A 19,717-nucleotide genomic window follows, 5' to 3' on the forward strand; every position below is an offset into this window, starting at 1 on the left:
CTCTTTGTCACATGTTCTTTTGCCAAGTGATGCCCTCTGCTATGTTATGAAGCAGTATGAAGGCCCTCACCAGATGCCAGTGCCACATTCTTGAACTTCCTAGCCTCCATAACTATCAAAAATATTTATTTTTATTTTTATTTTTGGTGCTGGGGATTGAATCCAGGGTCTCACATATGCTAGGCAAGTGCTAGACACTGAGCAATATCTCTAGCTATCTTTTTTTTTTAAATAAACTACCCAGCCTTAGGCATTCTGTTACAGTAGCAGAAGACAGTGGACTAAGACATTGCCTCTACTAGCTGAACCTCTTTAAATATTCAAAATGCACCTACTGATTCCTTTGACAACCTGTGGGAACTGTGGGACTAAACTGATGAGCACCTCAGACCCTGAGGAAGCTGCCAACTCCTGGTGCACAGAGAAACTCAGGTTTTCCCAGGATTTTTTTTTTTTTATGTGTTTCTCTATAGTTTTGCCAATTTTTCTCTCCCTAGAAAACTCCCCCAATTTTCATTAAAAAACACTCCATTCAAGTACCAGCCAGGATCTTTAACAACTGGCTAAAGTAGCACAGATAAGAACAAGGTCTCTGCAGACTTGCTAAGCAGTCTGATGACTACTTTCTTAGAATCTGATGTTTTCTTCTTTTAGGCCCTAATTTCTTTAGGGAATCACCTCTTTTCCTACACTCGCCCTACACCTCCTGACATGTTTGTTGGCTTTTTGTACCTCCTGGTGACTTTCATGATGCAGCTCCCTAGCCTGCCTCTGAATGACAGGTCCAGGGAAACTCTTCTCCTGCTCATTAATTCTCATGCTCTGGTTTATCTCTGCCCAGCCCCGGGCTCTCCGAACTTAACAACCTCCTTCTATGAAGTCTTCCTCAGCTCCCAAACTGTCCCTTCCTCTTCTGGGTTCTCACAGCCCTACCTGTGCATTTGATGTGATGACTCAATGCCCTCTGTCTCATTAGACTGCACCTCTAGTCTCTGTCACCCTTGCATCTTCAGCACCTATCTTGGTAGTAGTTTATTGCAGGGACTCAGAATGCAGGGCTATGCCACTCGTATTTCACTGTGGAAATGTGTAATCAAGATTTTTTATTTCCTTTCTTCTTTGAGATGGGTTCTCACTATGTTGTGAGGCTTGCTTTGAACTCCTGGGCTCAAGCCATCCTCCTGCCTCAGTCTCCTGAGAAGCTAAGACTGGGTGGTATGCACCACTGCACTCAGCTATGACTAAGATCTTTAAATGTGTAATTTTATTGCAGTATTGGCCACTATGCGTTCATTATTCTGTGATGGTTACCTTTCCTGTGTGCACCTAAGTATATATACGTTTGTCTTAAAGCATCTTCCCAGGAAGTTGTTTTGCTTAGTTTATTTCTAATTCACCCCCAAAGCACATGTGAAACAGGTGAGGCACACTTGGGCCTCCATCCAGAGCCTGCTAGGCCATGTTCTGGAGGAGCATTTAAGCCTCAACAATTTATTTTCATTCGTAGTTCACTAGATTGCAATTCTAAATATTCTAATTGACTTGCTTATTCTTCTTTAAATGGTCTAGTTACAAAAATGGGGGAAAACAATGGACATGTGTATATTGGGGGAGGCTGTGTTACATTTGTGGACTCTAATAAAAAATACCCAAAACAAGAGAAAAGAAAGGTGGGGATCAAGAAGCCTTCACTAGTAATTCCCCGAGTGAATAATCAACAGGAACAATCTTTTAGTAGAGGCCATGTACACAGGTCACAGTAATTCTTCCTGCTAGAACAGTTGACTTTTACTGCCACCATCCGAGTAATTAAGAGCACAAAAACCCAGGCCCTAGGACCGGCACAGAGTCAGTCTTACCTCCTCACATGTCTGCAAGTGGTAGGCAATCACTTTGGAGGCAAGTCTCAGAGCCACACTCTGTATTTCAGATCTGGAAAGAGTAAGAAAACACACACACACAAATTCAAATCAAATATATTTTATACACCCAGATAATTTCTGCAGATAGTTGTGATCCATGTAAATGTGAACATTGGATATGTCCACCTCCTGGCCATACAAATGCCTCTCGAAGCAATTATTCATTACTTTTTTTGTGGCGGGGGGGGGGGGGGGGGGGCGGTGGTGCTGGGATTGAACCCAGGGACTTGTGCATGTAAGGCAAGCACTCTACCAACTGAGCTATATTGCCAGCCCAACTTTGGTTTTTCACGTAAAACTCTGATATCATTTGTTGCTTGAAGTTTAGAAAGAAAGGCAGGACCTGACCCTTAGGCCAGGAGTGTTAACAGGTTCACCGCATACTGATGGGATCATAACATTGTATCTCCATTGAACAGGGGGCAAACCTCTCGTTGGAAGCAATATCCATTGTCCAGGTCAAGAACTCCTTTGGGGTTAGGTGGACACAGCGCTCTGTCTGGGGAAGCCACTCACTGAGATCCATGCAGTAGAGAATCTTCAGTATCTGTGTGAGCCAAATCCATGGGGGGAAAAGGCAGGGAGGGAAGGGGAGGGTGGGGAGGGAGCGAAAGAGAGAGAGAATATATTCAGGCAAAAGACTCCAGCTGCTAAATAATAACTGCTTGTACCAATAAGGAAGCCTATCTTTCAAAAGGCTCCCAACTGACCTTTTATTTCCCTGTAAAACCTCTGAGGGACTGAGGTTCTATGAAGCAATGACAAACGTCTGGTGACTCATGATCGGTGCTAGATGCCCAGATTGCTAGGCCAGGGCCCTTTACTTTTGGTCATGTTTCCCAGGTGGCCAGCTGCCTCAGTTGGCATGTTAGCAAAGATGACCTCTGATACACTTATAGATACAGGTAATATATAGATATAGCTAGTTTTTTTTCTTTCTTTTTTTAAATATATATTTCAGTTGCAGGTGGACATAATACCTTTATTTTATTTCTATGTGGTGCTGAGGATCGAACTCAGTGCCTCAGGAATGCTAGGCGAGCACTGTACCACTGAGCCCCAGCCCCAGCTATAGCCAATTTTCAATAATCTGTTTTCTAAGCATCCCAGAGGGACTTGTTTTTGGTGTATCTATGCTATCAATACCACCATCATCGACTACATTCTTAGTACCCTTCTATGCATTACCATACGAAGAGTCCAAAGCCATCTTCTTCCTGAAAACGGGGAGTGGAGGGAACACTGGTCCATCAGAGACTTTACCTTACAGAAGCATTCTGGGTGGTTCTCGTTCATTGCCAACAGCAGGAACTTCTCTCCCATACTGCACAGCAAGGATGGCAGTCCCTTTTCTCCTGGTCCAGAGGCTACTGATGAGGACTTTTCCAACAGGGATTCCAATGTCAGCAAGCGAACTTCAGGAAAGGAAGACTCTAGCAGCTGTGAGAAGGTGACAGGAACACCCACTGTCTGCTCTTTGGTCTTGTCCAGCACTGCCCACATTGCACTCAGGGCTAATTTGGTGAGGCTCTGGAGATACTGTGGCAGGCCTGGCACCTTGAAGGTACAAGGGAATCCTGTCACTAGCTCTGATCCCGAGATGATCCGTCTGACTTCCTCCCAGAAGCCAAGACTCTCCAGAACTAAAAAAGCAGAAAAGGAAAGGGAAAGAGGTAATCATCTTATTCAACTTTCCACAAAAGGACACTAGAGAATAGAAGGCTCTCAACCCACTGGGAGGGATGGGATCATGGAATATCCTTCCTAAGTAGATCTCATAGATACTATGTAATAGGCGCCTAGCCCACTAGGATTTGGATTCTGGGCCCAGAAGTGATTTCTACTTAAGTAATTCCCAATTATCCTCCCCAAGGGGACAAAGGCATTACTATCTGAAACTGTGCTTCTGAATCACTCCTTGGCATTCAATAAATATGAACGCAGCAACCTTCTGAATCATTGAGCCTCAAAGATGACTAAAAAGTCCAAACTTTTTCTCAGAGCTCCTCTACAGCACCTCTTTCCAATCTTCTATATTGGGGTTTGGGAGCTTACAGGCAGCTTCTTCCATCACTAGATGGACCTGACATACAGTTCTTTTTGGAATTTCCACTCGTGGCCTGATTCTGCATTCTGAGGCTCCCAAAGAGCACTGTAAGCATCTGATTACAATGATCACGCTCTCCTCTCCTCTTCCTTCCTCCCTGCATGCTGGGGCTCACCCCCTCTCACTATCCAGCTGCATTCCTCTGGACAGGCCTCTCCTCTCTTCAAGTATGACCCACAGAACAGAGTGTGACTCCTGCATGGTCTGTCCAGTGGGACTACTAACTTCCCTTGTTCTGTACACGAGGCCCCTGGTCACACCCTTGACTCGTTCGGAGCATTTAGCCAGCTGGAACCACAGCCCTTCTTGTCTGTGCTCTGCTGAGGCGCTGAGTCACCCTTCTCTCACCTGGCACTCCTGTACATAGGTTGAGACTTGTTTTCTTCATTGGTTTTAATCTCAAGTATATCCCTGTTAAATTTTATCTCCCTGTTAAGTTTTATGGTCTGCCTTTTTGTTGTTGAGAGATTTTTGTATTTTCTGTTCTGATCAAAAAACAGTATCCTGCTTCCTATGTGTTAGGTGCTAAGTAGAATAAGAATGAGATCACAGCCCTCAAGGGGTTTACAGAGAAAGAGAAATGCATGAACAGATGATTCCCATAGGGTGTTAAAAACGATAGCCTGAGTCTCAAGAGGGAAAGAAGAAGAGAATGTGTTGGAACCACCCAAGGCAGAGGAACCTGAGCAAAGGCTCAAAGGCATGAACCAGAAGGGAGCAGGTGGGAATTACAGGTCCCCTGAGAGCACTGAACATACCAAGACGGGGAAGAGCAGGAGATGAGGCTGGAGAAGACACATGAGGCAGGATGCAGAGTTCCTCCTAGACCACTTGAAGGAGCCTGCAGGCAAGGGAATGCTTTCAGCAACAAGGCCAGGTGAGGGGTTCTTACTGCTCAGGGGGCAGTGCAGCAGAGAAACGATGAGGGCCCAGAGGAAGGAAGGTGCTATGCTTTGAATGTCCCTTCCAGAATGCATGTTGAAATTTAACTGCCATGCTAATAGTATTAAGGGGAGAGGGCTTTGAGGAGGTGATTGGCATGAGGGCTCTGTCCTCCTGTTGCAGGAGTGGGCCAGTTATAAATTCACCCATCTCTTACCCTCTCCCTTCCGCCATGTTATGACATAGAAAGATGTAGCTGGATGTAGCCCCTGGGTCTTGGACCTTCCAGCCATTTGACGGGAAAGCTGAATAAATTTCAACTGTTCATATTTTACCCAGTTTATAATATTCTGTACAACAGCAGAAAATGGTCTGAGACAGAATGGAGAGAGAGAAGGAAGATTTAAAGCACTAAAGGAGATAAAATAGGCAGGATTTGTGGCAGTGGCTGACTCAGGAGAGGAGTCTTGGGCAATTCCCAGGACTTGGTTCTTTATATAATGAAGTCATCATCTAACAGAAATTGGGGAAACTTCAATGTCATAGGCATGCGATAAATACCAAAATCAAATTACTAATAATGTTCACTGGGTCTGGTGGAGGACAGAGGCCTGGGTGAGTGTTAGGGCTGGTTCTGTGCCTGCCCCTGCTGCTGACCCCACACTGCAAGCCCTAATCAGTTCATTAACCAGCTCTATTGGTTCCTGTCATTCTCCATTCTCCAATGGTCCCATTCTGCCCTGAGTTTTATCTATAAGAATATTAGGACTGACTTCATCAGTCCTAAAATTTAGATATTTCATCTATAGTATTCTCTGAAAATCCCTAACTTGCAAGTCTATCCCCAAAGTTAATGAGTTTATCCTATAAAGGCTTCCCAGGGAGTGTTTAAGATATAAATTGCTATTTCTATTCATCATCACAGTGTTACTCAGTGAACTCCGCTGACTTTTAGAAAACTATCACAAACACAATAGAATGTAAAAGATGAAGCTAACACTTGGAAAACTTATTTGAAATTTAAAAATTACACAGGCTTGTAGTAACCCAGGAATTTGAAATATATAATAAAAAACATCAAATTTTTTCAAAAAGGAAGTCTAGGAGGCAGAGTGGGGACTAAGGCTGCAATAATGAGGCCCATGGAGGGCACCGTCTGCCACCTGTAGTTGTAGATCTGCCCTCAGTTATTAACTCAGACTCCATAAAGTCCTGGCTGGAGCAGGCGGCAGTCACCCACCAAGCAGCAGGAGTGGGGATCCTGGACCTTCTTGTCATCTTCATATTCAGTGCCTAAAACTCCCAACCCCATTACAATGAAGTCCAGAAAAGAGACTCCCCGTGGTTTCCTGTCCTTCCCACCCACTGCTGCCTGAGGACAATCCTACATTAAAAAGGAATTTCATTTGTTTGGTGAAGAGTCAGGAACATGGCTCAGAGATCTGTTCTTAAAAAGGTAATTAAAACCAGGAAAAACGGTTTAGGCCATTCTGGATGATTTTTAGAGGAAAGTGTTATCTGAAAGACATGTTTTCATGAGGAGTATATAGTCTGCTGTACTCAAGAGCTGCACATCCAGACTCAGGGGCTTCCTTTGGGGTCTTGGAAAGGGAACCACACCAAAGAAAAGCAAAAAAGGGAACAAGCCCAGGAAGGTTTCTTGGACATTTCTTGATCTGCACTGCCTGTGAACCCAGTGTGAACATTAACTGAGCACATGTTATGTACTTTGTGAGATATACAGATTCAGAATGGAGAAAGAATGATCTGTTGTCAAAGAGCTTTAAGACTAAGAGAAGGATAAAAGCCAAGAATAAAATAATAACGAGAAGATAACTATAAAAATTATAAAATGCTTAGTGACCTAAAAGTGTGAGTGACCAAACTTAACATTTGTTGAGTATTTGTGTTGCCATCCATTATTCTGTTATTATAGAATATTGTATACCGTTACTTAATGCAGTGAATAAACATTACTTTAAGAACTGATATTTGTTGGGGCTGGGGTTATAGCTCAGCAGTAGAGCGCTTGCCTTGCACATGTGAGGCACTGGGTTTGATCCCCAGCACCACATAAAAATAAATAAAATCAAGAAAGATATTACGTCCCATCTTTAAAAAAAAGAATTGATATTTGTTGTGTGTTACTCTGAGCACATTATAACTTATTAATAACTAAGTAGGCTTTATTTTTTTTTTTTTCTTCTTCTTCTTCTTTTTTTTTTTTTTTGGTACTAGGGATTGAACCCAGGGGTACTTTGCCATTAAGCTACATCCCCAGCCCTTTTTAGTTTTTATTTTGATATAGGATCTCACTAAGTTGCTGAGGCTGGTCTTGAACTTGGAATCTTCCTGTTTCAGTTTCCCAAGTTGCTGGGATTACAGGTGTGTGTCACACTTCTAGCTATTATTCTCATTATTATTTACCTATTATTCTTTCTTATTCCTATGAGGAAACAGGTTAAATTACTTGACCACGATCATAAAAAGCCTTGTTATGTAAAGTGAATACAAAAACTATGAGAAAGACCGAAATGAATACAATGGGCACTTAATTTCTATTGGAAAGTTTTAAAAAGGGCTTTCAGGGTTGGGTGTGATGGTATAAGCCTATAATAATCCCAGCTACTTGGGAGGCTGAGGCAGGAGGACAGCAAGTTTGAGGTCGGGTCTCAGCATTTGATAACCAAGTCCCTGTCTCAAAATTTAAAAAAAGACTGGGGATATGGCTTAGTGGTAAAATCTCCTGGGTTCAATCCCAGTACAAAAAAATAAAAAAATAAAAAGCAGGGCTTTCAGGAAGGAAATTTCAGATGGGTCCTGAAGGCTGCTGGGCGCCTGGCTGGAGAGCAAAGGACAACTGCTCCTGGGAGAGTTGGGAGAGAACAGACCCAGGGAGACCTTCCAAAGGTTCTGAGGAATTATGTGTCAACAGAGGAGCAGCAGGAGAGGTTAGTCCCGAACTGTAGGGTAGAAAAATTATCAAACAACATTCATTTGGGCACTTTCTCCAAGCTGTGGCTTAGAAAAAATATTCTCTGTTGTGCAACACTCTGACCCAAAGAGATGCCCGAGAGCAGAGCTTCTCAAACTCGAGTGTGCACTGGAATCCCCAGAGGACCTATTAAACCAGACAGCCTGGCGTTTGCCCAGAGTTCTCTCACTTAGGAGGTCGGGGGTGGGGCTGAGAACACACATTGCTTTCTTTTTTTTTGGTTTGAGGCAGAGGATTGAACCAAGAGCAAGTGCTCTACCACTGAACTACAGCCCCAGCCTTCCCTGCCCCATCTTAAACAAAACAAAACAAAAACAAAAACAGACAAGGTCTTGCTAAGTTTCTGAGTCTGGCTTTGACTGCTTCAGCCTCCCAAGTAGCTGGAATTACAGGTGTGTGCTACCATGCCCCACTGGGAACATGCATTTCTAAAGTGTTCACAAAATATCTGCTGCCCCAGGTATTTTACAAACTGCTGTCTCAACCACACAGTCCTGAATCCCACTCTTGTACATTCTGATTCAGTTGGGTGAGACAACGGTCACTTTAAGAAGCTGGCAAGAGGTTCTGGTTTCCACCCAAGCTGGGTACCACAGTCCTGGGGGATAACTTTCTGGGGGAGGGGTGTTGGTGGGTTCATGGTGAGCATGGGGTTGTGGTTCCAAGCAGAGCACTGCTGATTTCAGCCCCGTCTCTCATAGTACAGAAGAACTAGAATTTCACCAAGCACTGTTTTTTCCCACTAATAAAAACGCCAAAGGAGGGATAGTCACCAAGACTGTAGAAGAATGAGCCGGGCGTGGTGGCACACGCCTGTAATCCCAGTGACTCAGGTGGCTGAGGCAGGAGGATCACAAGTCTGAGGCGAGCCTCAGAAACTTAGTGAGAATTTGTTTCAAAATAAAATAAATAAATAGGGTTGGCGGTGTAGTGCCATACTAAAGCACCATTGGGTTCAATGCCTTGTGCCACCAAAAAACAAAACAAAAAATCCAAAGCAAGCAAAAAAGACATTAGAAGGAATGAACAGCACCATAGGGAGTGGCTGGCCACAGGCAGCCATGGGGACGTTGCTCACTAGGTTCTCTCTGAAGTCCTAGAAGTGTCATGAACTAGAAAAACCAGGCTCTGCTCTGGTGGGAACCCCAGAACCATGCCCACCATACCACAGTATGCAGTGTGGGGTCTCTAGGTGGCCAGGAGGCTGGAGGCAGAAATGCCCAACATTTCACCATGAACAGCTGCAATGACTGACAAAAGAAGTCTTGCTCTGTTCTTGTGTAGTGGCTCTCAGCCTGGGGAGCACATTAACTCCATCCAAGGGCTTTAGAAGAGTACTTATGATGGGGGACACTTAATCATATCTCTAGGGTGAGAACACAAGTCTGGTTTTGCTTTTTTTTTTCTTCTTTTTTTCTTTTTTTGTACTAGAGATTAAACCCAGAGGCATTTAACCACTGAGCCACATCCCTAGTCCTTTTTCTTTCTAATTTTGAAGCAGTTGCTGAGGCTGGCTTTGAACTTGAGATCCTCCTGCCTCAGTCTCCTGTGCCATGTGCCCCCATGCCTAGCTGCAAGTCTGGTTTTGATGCAACCTAGGTCATTCTAGTGTGTAGCTGGGACTAAAAGCAACAGTTACTGTTCAGTGACTCTACAGGCAGACTCAACTAGTGGTTTCACAGCCAGGATTTCTCCCTGGTGAAGCAATGTTTGCCTCTGCCATATCAAATACAGTTCAAAGTCTAGATAACAGATGGTACTTATTTTTGTTTCTATGAGTGCCTTTTGTCTGCAGAACACAAAGAAATGACATTAGTTCCTCAGTCTGAAGTTTAGCAGCCTTCTTCTGTAGCAGAGAGTCATTTCTTTTTTTTTTTTTTTTGAATTTTAATATTTATTTTTTAGTTATCGGCAGACACAACATCTTTGTTTTGTATGTGGTGCTGAGGATCGAACCCGGGTCGCATGCATGCCAGGCAAGCGCGCTACCGCTTGAGCCACATCCCCAGCCCCAGAGAGTCATTTCTAAACTGTAACTTTTCCACTTATAATCTCAGCTTTGAATGCTTTGGGTTCCTTCTTTCTTGGGGAGCCAAGGGTTCCACTGAAGGCAGCAAGTTCCTCTTGACTGGCCCCACTGTATTTTTCCTAAGTTAGGATGTTTCTTGCAAAGCCATCCTGGTTGGAGCTGTTTTCAGACCTCCCTGTTGGGAAAGTCTTTTCATGTTCCCACCAGTGCAGTCATCTCAGTCACCCAAGTATGTGTGACTGATTCTAAACATCCAATCTGATTTCATTTTTGGAATTTTTTTTCCCCCTCTTTCCTAGAGCAAGTATATTTCTGGCCTTCAAGGGAATGGCTCAATGGCTGGATTCACATGGGCGGACAATACCTCCTACTGTGTTATGTCCTGGTTCACTGGAGAAATAATTCCCAATAAAATGTCATAAATAATGTGGCAGACATGGATAAGATGCCAACATTTTATTTTGTAAAGTAAGGATTTTAAAACCCGCTATATACTTTCACTAAAGAAAAGCTATCTTACCTCCAAAGCAGGAAATGGAATACAGTATCATCATAAAGGACAATTCTTTTTTGTTTTGTTTTATAGTACTGTGGATAGAACCCAGGTTCTCACACATATTAGGCAAGTACTCTACCACAGAAATTCAACCCTGTTCCCTTACCCCCTTTTTTGGTACTGAGGACTGAACCCAGGAATGCTTAATCACTAAGCCACATCCTCAGTCCTTTTTTATTTTGAGACAGGGTCTTGCTAAGTTGCTTAGGGCCTTGCTAAATGTTCGAGGCCATATCACCTCATAATTATGGATACAGTGAAGTTACCACATTATAGCGGTTTAATTTAGGGTGGATTTAATGAGAGAGTGAGGGGAGGGGAAAGAAGAAGTGGGGAGAGAAACACCAGTTAGAAGAAAAAGGACAATTTCCTCTGGCATTCACATCTTAGCAATGTCCCAGAGAGTGGCTGTGTCGTCACCTCAGACCAGAGGTTCTTGAACTTTACCTGTTCATCCCCAGCGTTTCTGATTCAGTAACTCTGGGGAAAGACACCCGCCCCCACCATCACATTTTCTAACAAATTCTCTTGTTGTGCCGATGCTGCTGGTGCAGGGACCACACACACTACAGAAGGCTTTACCTCAGACCATCTGAGATCATCTGAGCTGCTCAGTACAAACTCCTTGCCGCACTCAGTGTGTGTAATTCTAGTGTCTAATACACCATGGCCCCTAATCACAAACCAACCCTTCATCTAGTGTTCATGCGCAGAGCCTCTGAACCGTATACAGTGCCTGGTCTTCGCTGATACATCACTCACCAAGACAGCCCAGCAGTCTTGTGCTGAACTGGCCAAAATAAAAAGGGCAAGAAGAAAAAGTGTCGGGGTCCAGAGTGACATTTTCTTGGTCCCAGCAGAGATGACTAGGGGCTAGGCTAGGAGTGGAGGGACAAAAGCCCTGGGAATCAGCAAACTTATCGTACTGATTAGCAGCAATCCATGTCTATGAATGAGAAAGAATCCTCCACAGGATTGCAAAGGCCAGCCAAATACAAAAAAACGGTTCCACAGCTATGAAATAAGTCACTTATGAGGATACTGTGCAAATGACAATGATATTGATGATGCCATTCACCTGCCACTGAACTTTAAATCTGTCTGACTTTGAACATGCTGTTCCCTCTGCCTCAAATGGACCAACCAGCAAACACATGAATTCTGTCCTTCAAATACTGTCAAGACTCTGATTCTCTGATGCCAGTAGGTCAAGAAAACTTTGCAGACAATTGTTCCCAAGTTTCCTGTTCTCTCTCTACCAGCACACCGCCCTCCTTGAGAAAGTGGGGTGAGAAAAATCCAAAGCAGATTTCCCTTGAAGCGGGAAGGCCCACTTTTTCTATTTCAAAGAATTGTAGCTCTGGTCATAGAGATCTGTAATCAGATCCAGCAAAAAAGTTCTTATCTGAAATGGTTGATAAACTGGTTCTAAAAATAATCACAGCTGATAATTTGTCCCCTTTGTGAATGTTAATGACTTATTATGCAACTTCTTAGCAAAAAAAAAAAAAAAATTATCTGAGGACAAGAGGAAACCATAGGAACTACAACAACAACAAAAAAACTAACTGATTTAATAAATCTTGGCCTCTCCTTATCGAAGGGAAATTCCATTCTTCTATTTAATCCTCTGCCCTTCCCAGTAAACTGTAATCCTGACCCCAGGGGCCCTTCCAGTTACAAACACGCAGAAGGACCTGGTAGAGGATTCAAACCATTGTCTCCCCTGGAACAAATCCTGGTTGTTTATTTGTTGTCTACTTTTGTTTCTAGTTCTCTGAACCCCTTCACTGTGGCTTACACAGGTGTGGCCCCTGTACACACCCCTTTGAAAACACTCCCTCTTCGCCCAGCTGCTGGAATAATCTCAAAGGCGTGTATTTTCAAGCACTGGATTCCTCATCTGCTGAAGGAGAACATGCATCTGAAAATATTATTTGAAGACTATCTTTTCACTCCATAAAATAAAAGCACAGCCCTTTTGGCTTGGGAGATGGTGATCAAGAGTTCTGAAAAGATTTGGGGAGGCTAAAGATGAGCTCATCACGCACTGGGAGGGACCAACATTTTTTACTTTTTGCCTCTACGCACCACCCTATCTTGGCCTTTGCTCAAATAAGAGGGAAGTCAGGAAATATTGTGGAGAAACACATGACCATACAAAAACACAGACATAAAGTTACTTCTCAGCATTATACAGCTTCTGTTTCTTTTAGTGACTTGCTCTGAAGGGCAGGACTAGATATAAAAAAATTTCCCCACCATGCCCACCTCCCCATTTAATTTAACTTCTTGCCCACAAGACTAGACTTTCTTTGACACCCTCAGATAATCAGATGTAGCATGAAACTAACAGGAAGGCCTCCAGCTGGAGGAAAGGAGTTCTTTGAAATCTTCCTTATTCTACCTAATTTTAAAAGAGGCTAGGACCACTCATCTCAGTCCCTTGCCACTGCTACAGATGACAGTTCTGGGAGTGCATCTGGGCTCTGGGGTCTATACTTGAGAAACAGAATCTAAGAAGGAAGAGGCTTCTGGCACTGCTGGACTGCAAACCAACATTCAGCAGGAGTGATGGGCAGGGTGCAATTACAGACGGTAAGATACAATAGAATCTGGGTGGACTTTTTGTTAGAAGAGAGGAGTTAAATAAATTCTGCACAGTGAGCAATGGTAAGTGTACCCGGTACTATGATTTGAATGTCCCAACCAAAGCTCATGGTGAAACTGAATCCTCGTTATGAGTTATTAAGAGGGGAGAAATTTAATGTGACCCTGGTATTTGGAGGTGGGGGTCTTCGGGAGGCTACTGAGGCCCTAACCCAATGGAATAGTGGCTTTATAAGGAGAAGACCTGATAAAGCAAGGAGAGGCCTGAGTCAGGAGGCTGGGTCTCACCATGTGATGCCCTTGTATGTGATGATATTGCAAGAAGGCCCTCCCAGATGCCAAGCAGATGTTGGTGCCATGGTCTTGAATTTCCCAAACAAGGTAATGGAAGTAATTTGTGCTCTGCTCATGAAGGATTAACCACTACAGGAATTGCCTTCTAATATAAACAATTAGAAAACCGGACATGAGCGGTGTAGGACTGAAGATCCTTGAGAGAAAAAACAAACACAAGCCTTACAACTATCCCAGCCTACTACAGAGAGGCATAGAGAGGAGGAACCCAGAGCCCAAGGTCCAGTTCAGTTGAAATGATAAAATGACAACAAATCAGAATTTGGGAAGAGACAGCTGGAATTGGTGAATAAGGGGACCCTGGACATCTGGACATCTGCAGAGCAAGGAGCCCCTTGACTCTTTCAGCTGGATACTGCTATACATGCTTGGAGTGAAACTCCTTAAGGCTGGGGAAAGAAGAAGAAAGCAGTGGGCTGGACAATTCCTGAAGCTCACACAGCTAGGGTCACTATAGTTTGGTTCTCTGACCCAAAGTACAGAACTTGTAATACATCAAGGGGCATCAGGTAGAGAATTTAATAGGGTCTTATCTTATTAATGGATTTTAAAAGCCTCCTATAAAGATTGAACCCACCTAACAAAACTTAAAAGCACTTCTTGGATGGTTCCAACAGATCCTAAGTAACTGTGTGCCAAAACAAGTCCAACACTTTAAAGTCATAAAACAAAATCCAACATATAAAAACATAATTAAATTAATACTGACATTTAATTAAATATTACCAGTGTGCAAAGAAGTAGAAAAACAGGACCCATAACTTGGAGAAAAATTAACAAAAAGGAATGACCCACCCAGAAATAACAATGATGATGCAATTAGAAACAAGGACATGGAAGCAGCTATTATGAATATGCTACACCTGGTGAAGAATCTAGAGAAAATTAAAAATGAAGAGAAATATAGGAGATATAAAAGAACATAAATGAGACATCTAGAGATGTACAAAATCTTAAATAATAATACACTAGATGAAAATTAGCAGCGCATTAGACAATGCAAAAGAAAAGTGAATTTGAAGATAAAGAAATAGAATTATCAAAATGAAACACAGATTTTAAAAAAGAACAAAAAGAAACCAGGGCATCACTGATCTGTGGGACAAATAAGTTACCTAATTTAAGTCAGGTACATGCCTATAATCCAGGCTGAGGCAGGAGGGGTGTTAGTTCAAGACCAGGCTCGGCAATTTAGTGAGAGCTTATCTCAAAATAAAAAGAGCTGGGGATGTAGCTCAGTGGTAAAGCTCCCCTTGATTTAATCCTCAGTACCAAAACAAAACAAAGAGAGAGAGAGAGAGAGAGAGAGAGAGAGAGAGAAAAGAAAAAAGTTACCTAATATTTATGAATGAAATCCCTGAAACAGAGGAAAGTGGGAACTGGACAGAAGATTATTCAAAGAAATAATGGTGCTGGAACAACTCAATATCTATATGCCAAACGGTGTGTGGGGGGGGGACTTCAAGGATATCTCATGACAACATGAATATTAACTTGAGATATTTCAGAAAATCTAAATGTAAAATCTAAAACTATAGAACTTTAGAAGAAATCATGAGACAACATCTTTGTGACTTTGGGAATAGGCTCAGAAAGACTCATTAACTAGGGCAACAAAACAGCAAATACATACACAAAAAATAGATCAACTGGATTTCAAAATTAAAAATATCTGATCTTCAAAAGATACTATTTAGAAAATGAAAAGGCAAGCTCAAGACAGGTAAAATGTATTTGCAGAATATTTATGTGAGTAAAGAACTCTTACAACTCAATAATTAACAACTCAGTTTAAAAGAGATCTAGTTGGGCATGGTGGTACATGTGTGTAGTCCTAGTGAAGGCTGAAGCAGTAGGTTCTTAAGAAGTATGAGTTCAGCCTGGGCAATTTAGTTAGATCCTGTCTCAAAAAAAAAGAAAGAAAGAAAGAAAGAAAGGCTGGGGATGTAGCTCAGTGGCAGAGTACCCCTGGGTTCAATACCCAATACTGGGGCAGGCGGGAAATACAAAAGATTCAAATAGATATTGAACCAAAAATAGATATATGTAGACAAGTATGGCACATGAAAGATGCTTAACATAATTAGTTATTACGCAAGCGCAACTTAAAATCATGCAACATCGGGGCTGGGAATGTGGCTCAAGCGGTAGCGCGCTCGGCTGGCATGCATGCGGCCCGGGTTCGATCCTCAGCACCACATACAAATAAAGATGTAAATAAATAAATAAATAAATAAATAAATATATAAAGATTTTTAAAAAATCATGCAACATCAGTATGTACCCAGTAGAATAGCCAAAACAAGAGGGATAAGTCCAGGAGAGAAGGTGGAACAATTGGACTTCTGGTTCATTGCTGGTGCAAATGCAAAGTGAAAAGTGCTTTTGCTAAACATTTTGGCAATTTCTAACAATACTGATGTATTCTTACCATATGACCCAGTAATTACCTTCTTAGTTTTTTTTTTTTTTTTTAAATATTTATTCTTTTTTTAGTTTTCGGTGGACACAACATCTTTGTTTGTATGTGGTGCTGAGGATCACACCCGGGCCGCACGCATGCCAGGCGAGCGCGCTACCGCTTGAGCCACATCCCCAGCCCCACCTTCTTAGGTTTTTACTCAAGAGAAATTTAAATGTCTGATCAAAGACTTCTATGTGACTATTCAGAGCTGTATTATTGAAAATCTCCAAAAAACAGAAATAACCCAAACGTCCATCAACTGGCACGTTGTAGTAGTAAACTAAACATATGATGAAATACTATTCGGCAATTAAAATGCCATGATTCATGCCATATGAACAGAATGAAGGACAAAAATCACATGATCACCTCAGTAGACACAGAATAGCACTTATTCAAATTCAATATCCTTTCATAACAAAAAAACCCCCCAACAATCTAGAAATAGAACCTGATAAAGGGCATCTAAGAAAAACCCATTGCTAACATACCTAATGGCGAAAGACTGAAAGTTCTCCCTCTAAGATCAGGAACAAGACAAGGATGTCTGCTTTTGCCAGTTCTATTTAACACTGTAATGGAGATTCCAGCCTGAGCAATTAGGCAAGAAAAATAAATTTAAAACCATCCAGATAGGAAAGGAAAAAGTAAAAATTATCTCTATTGCAAATGACATGATTCCAAATATAGAAAGGGACTCTAAGGAGTCTATAAAAAAAAAACAACAAAATACTATTAAAGCTAATAAACCAGCTCTATAAGGACATAGAATAAAAGATCTATAAATAAAAGATGTGCATGATGTATATAATGAAATCTATAAAACATCATTGAAAGAAATGAAGGAGACTTTTAAATAAGTAGACATCCTGAGATCATGGACCTGAAAACACAATTTTGTTATGATGTCAATACTCCTCAAATTGATCTACACAGTTAACACAATCCCTATTCAAGGAATTCAGCCAGGTGTGGTGGTGCACACCTGTAATCCTAGCAGCTTGAGGCTGAGATGGAGAATAGTGAGTTCAAAGACAGCCTCAGCAAAGGCAAGGTGCTAAGCAGCAGACCCTCTCTCTAAATAATATATAAAACAGGGCTGATTATGTGGCTCAGCGGTTGAGTGCCCCTGAGTTCAATCCCCAGTACCAAAAAGAACAAAGCTGAAGAACTTAGACTAATTTCAAAAGTTACTACAAAACAATGGTAATCAAGACAGTGTGATCCTGGCATATGCACAGACATATAGATCAATGAAACAGAATTAAGAATCTAGAAATAGGGCTGGGATTGCGGCTCAGTGGAGGAGTTGCCTAGCATGTATAAGGAATGAGTTTGATTCTCAGCCCCACATACCAATAAATAAATAAAATTTAAAAATTCGTCAACAACTAATAAAAAAGAATCTAGAAATAAACACATAATTTATGGTTAATCAATTTTTTGACAAGGTGCCAAGACAACTTAATGGGAAAAGAATACTCTTCTGAACACAGAGTGCTAGGACAAATGAACAGTCACATGCAAAGGATGTGGATGGACCTATCATACCAAATATAAAAACTAACCTACAGGGTGTGCAGTGACACGTGTCTATAATCCCAGCTTCTCAGGAGGCTGAGGCAGGGGAATCACAAGTTTAAGGCCAATCTTGGGAATTTAGTGAGTCTCTGTCTCAAAATAAAAAATAAAAAGGTCTGGGGAGGTAGTTTAGTGGTATAGTACTTTATCTGGCATGTACGAGGTCCTGAGTTCCAACCTCTAGACCACAAACAAAAACAAACACAAAACAAAACAAAACAAAAACACTTCAAAACAGATCATAGAACTAGGAGCTAAAACTTTTTAGAAGAAAAATTTTTAGAAGAAAACATGGGTATAAACCTTCATGATTTTGGATTGGGCAATAGCTTCTTAAATATGACATCAAATGCACAGCAACAAAAGAAAAAAACAAATACAATGAATTTCATTACAACTAAAACCTTTTGTCCATCAAAGAACATTATCAAGAAAAGTGACAAGCTGGGCATGATGGTGCATACCTGAAATCCCAGCAATTGGGAGGCTGAGGCAAGAGGATTGCAAGTTGAAAGCCAGCCTCAGCAATTTAGCGAGGCTAAAGCAACTTAGCAAAAAATAAAAAGGGCTGGGGATGTAGCTCAATGGTTAAACGCCTCTGGGTCGATCTCTGGTACCCCCCACCCACCTCCCAAAAAAAGAAAATGACAAACTAGCATGGTAGTGCATACCTATAATCCCAGAGCATACTGGGGATTGAAGCCAGTAGATCTCAATTTTAAAATTTATTTAAATATTTTTGAGATACAGCTGGGCGTGGTGACACACATCTGTAATTCCCAATGACTCAGGAGGCTAAGGCAGGACGGCTTCAAGTTTCAGGACAGCACAGGTAATTTAGAGAGTCCCTGTCTCAGAATACAAATAAGAAGGATTGGGGATGTGGCTCAATGGTAAAATGTCCCTGGCTTCAATCCCCAGTATCTCCCACACACACAAAAGAAGAAAAAAAAAAAGGCAAGACAACTCACATAACAAGAGAAAATATTTACAAATTGTGTCGTTTATAATGGATTAAAATTAGAACACACTAAGAACTTTTATAATTCAAGAATAAAAAAGACAAGACCAATTAAAAAAATGGGCAAAGGACCTGAACAGACATTTCTCTAAAAATTAATAATTAACATTAGAAAAGATGTTCAATATCACTAATCATTAGGAAAATGCAAATAAAAGTACAATGAGATCCACTTTCTTCACATGTTGTTAGTAGGCATACAAGACAGTGCAGTCGCTTTGGGGCCAATTTAGCAATTCCTTAACAAGTTGAAATTAAGAGTTGGCATTTGACTCAACAATTGCACTTCTAGATAAGTATCAAAAAGAACCGAAAGCACAGGTTTCTACAAAAATTTGCCCATGAACATTCACAGCAGGATTATTTATAATAGCCCCCAAATATCCATCAACTGATGCAATGGATAAACAACATGTGATATCTAGAGCCAAGGATATGTAGCTCAGTGGTAGAGCACTTGCCTAGCATGTGGGAATGAGGCTTTGGGCTCACTCCCCAGCACTCCAATAACAACAAAAAGTGACATCTATACAATGGAGTATTATTCAGTCAAAATATTATTATTATAAATATTATTCAGTCAAAAAAGAATCAAGTGCTGGTTCATACAACACCATGGCTGAATCTTGAAAACAGTGTTATGTGAAAGAACCCAGACATGAAAGGCCACAAAGCTACGATTCCATTTATTCAAAATGTTTACAATAGATTTTCAAAAACTACATGGCATGGGCAACTAGTTTCAGATTATCTTTGATGAGGGGCTAGAGTGGGTAGAGGAAGGGACATTCAGAAACACTGAAATCACAAATGTTCTGAGATCCTTGCTGGAGTGGAAATAAGGTTTCAGGACATGGTTCTGTCCCCGATACAGACACTAAGTCCAAGATACTTAGTCCAAGTTAAATGGTCAGTTGGACCAAGAGTCAGGAAAGCTCAGCTTTTTCACTAAACAACGCTGTGACCTTGAGGAAGTCAGTTAATTGCTTGAGTTTCCATCTACATGTGATTAAATGATCTCTAAAATTCCAAGAATTGACAGCCTACATATCCTGCATCATCAGGTCTAGAATTAACAAGCAACAAACACTACATTACCTAGCAAGCTAATAACACCCTATATTATTTGGACTTCCAAAAGATAGCCAGGAATCATCTGCTTATTTTAAGAGCTCACTGTTCCTTGGGTAAGACAC

General features: G+C 41.5%; 1 protein-coding gene across 1 annotated transcript in view; it reads right to left on the reverse strand.

Moving 5' to 3' along the window:
- The window catches only part of Thada (THADA armadillo repeat containing), a 313,209-nt gene that overhangs the window by 46,959 nt on the left and 246,533 nt on the right, over window positions 1-19,717 (reverse strand). The window contains exons 32-34 of the mRNA XM_076833305.2: window positions 3,186-3,565; window positions 2,351-2,469; window positions 1,860-1,932 (exon numbers count right to left, since the gene is read on the reverse strand). Coding sequence (XP_076689420.2) covers window positions 1,860-1,932; window positions 2,351-2,469; window positions 3,186-3,565 — 572 coding nt within the window. The remainder of the gene's footprint in view (window positions 1-1,859; window positions 1,933-2,350; window positions 2,470-3,185; window positions 3,566-19,717) is intronic.

The sequence above is a fragment of the Callospermophilus lateralis genome, chromosome 14, assembly GCF_048772815.1.
Source record: "Callospermophilus lateralis isolate mCalLat2 chromosome 14, mCalLat2.hap1, whole genome shotgun sequence".
Taxonomy (NCBI): domain Eukaryota; kingdom Metazoa; phylum Chordata; class Mammalia; order Rodentia; family Sciuridae; genus Callospermophilus; species Callospermophilus lateralis.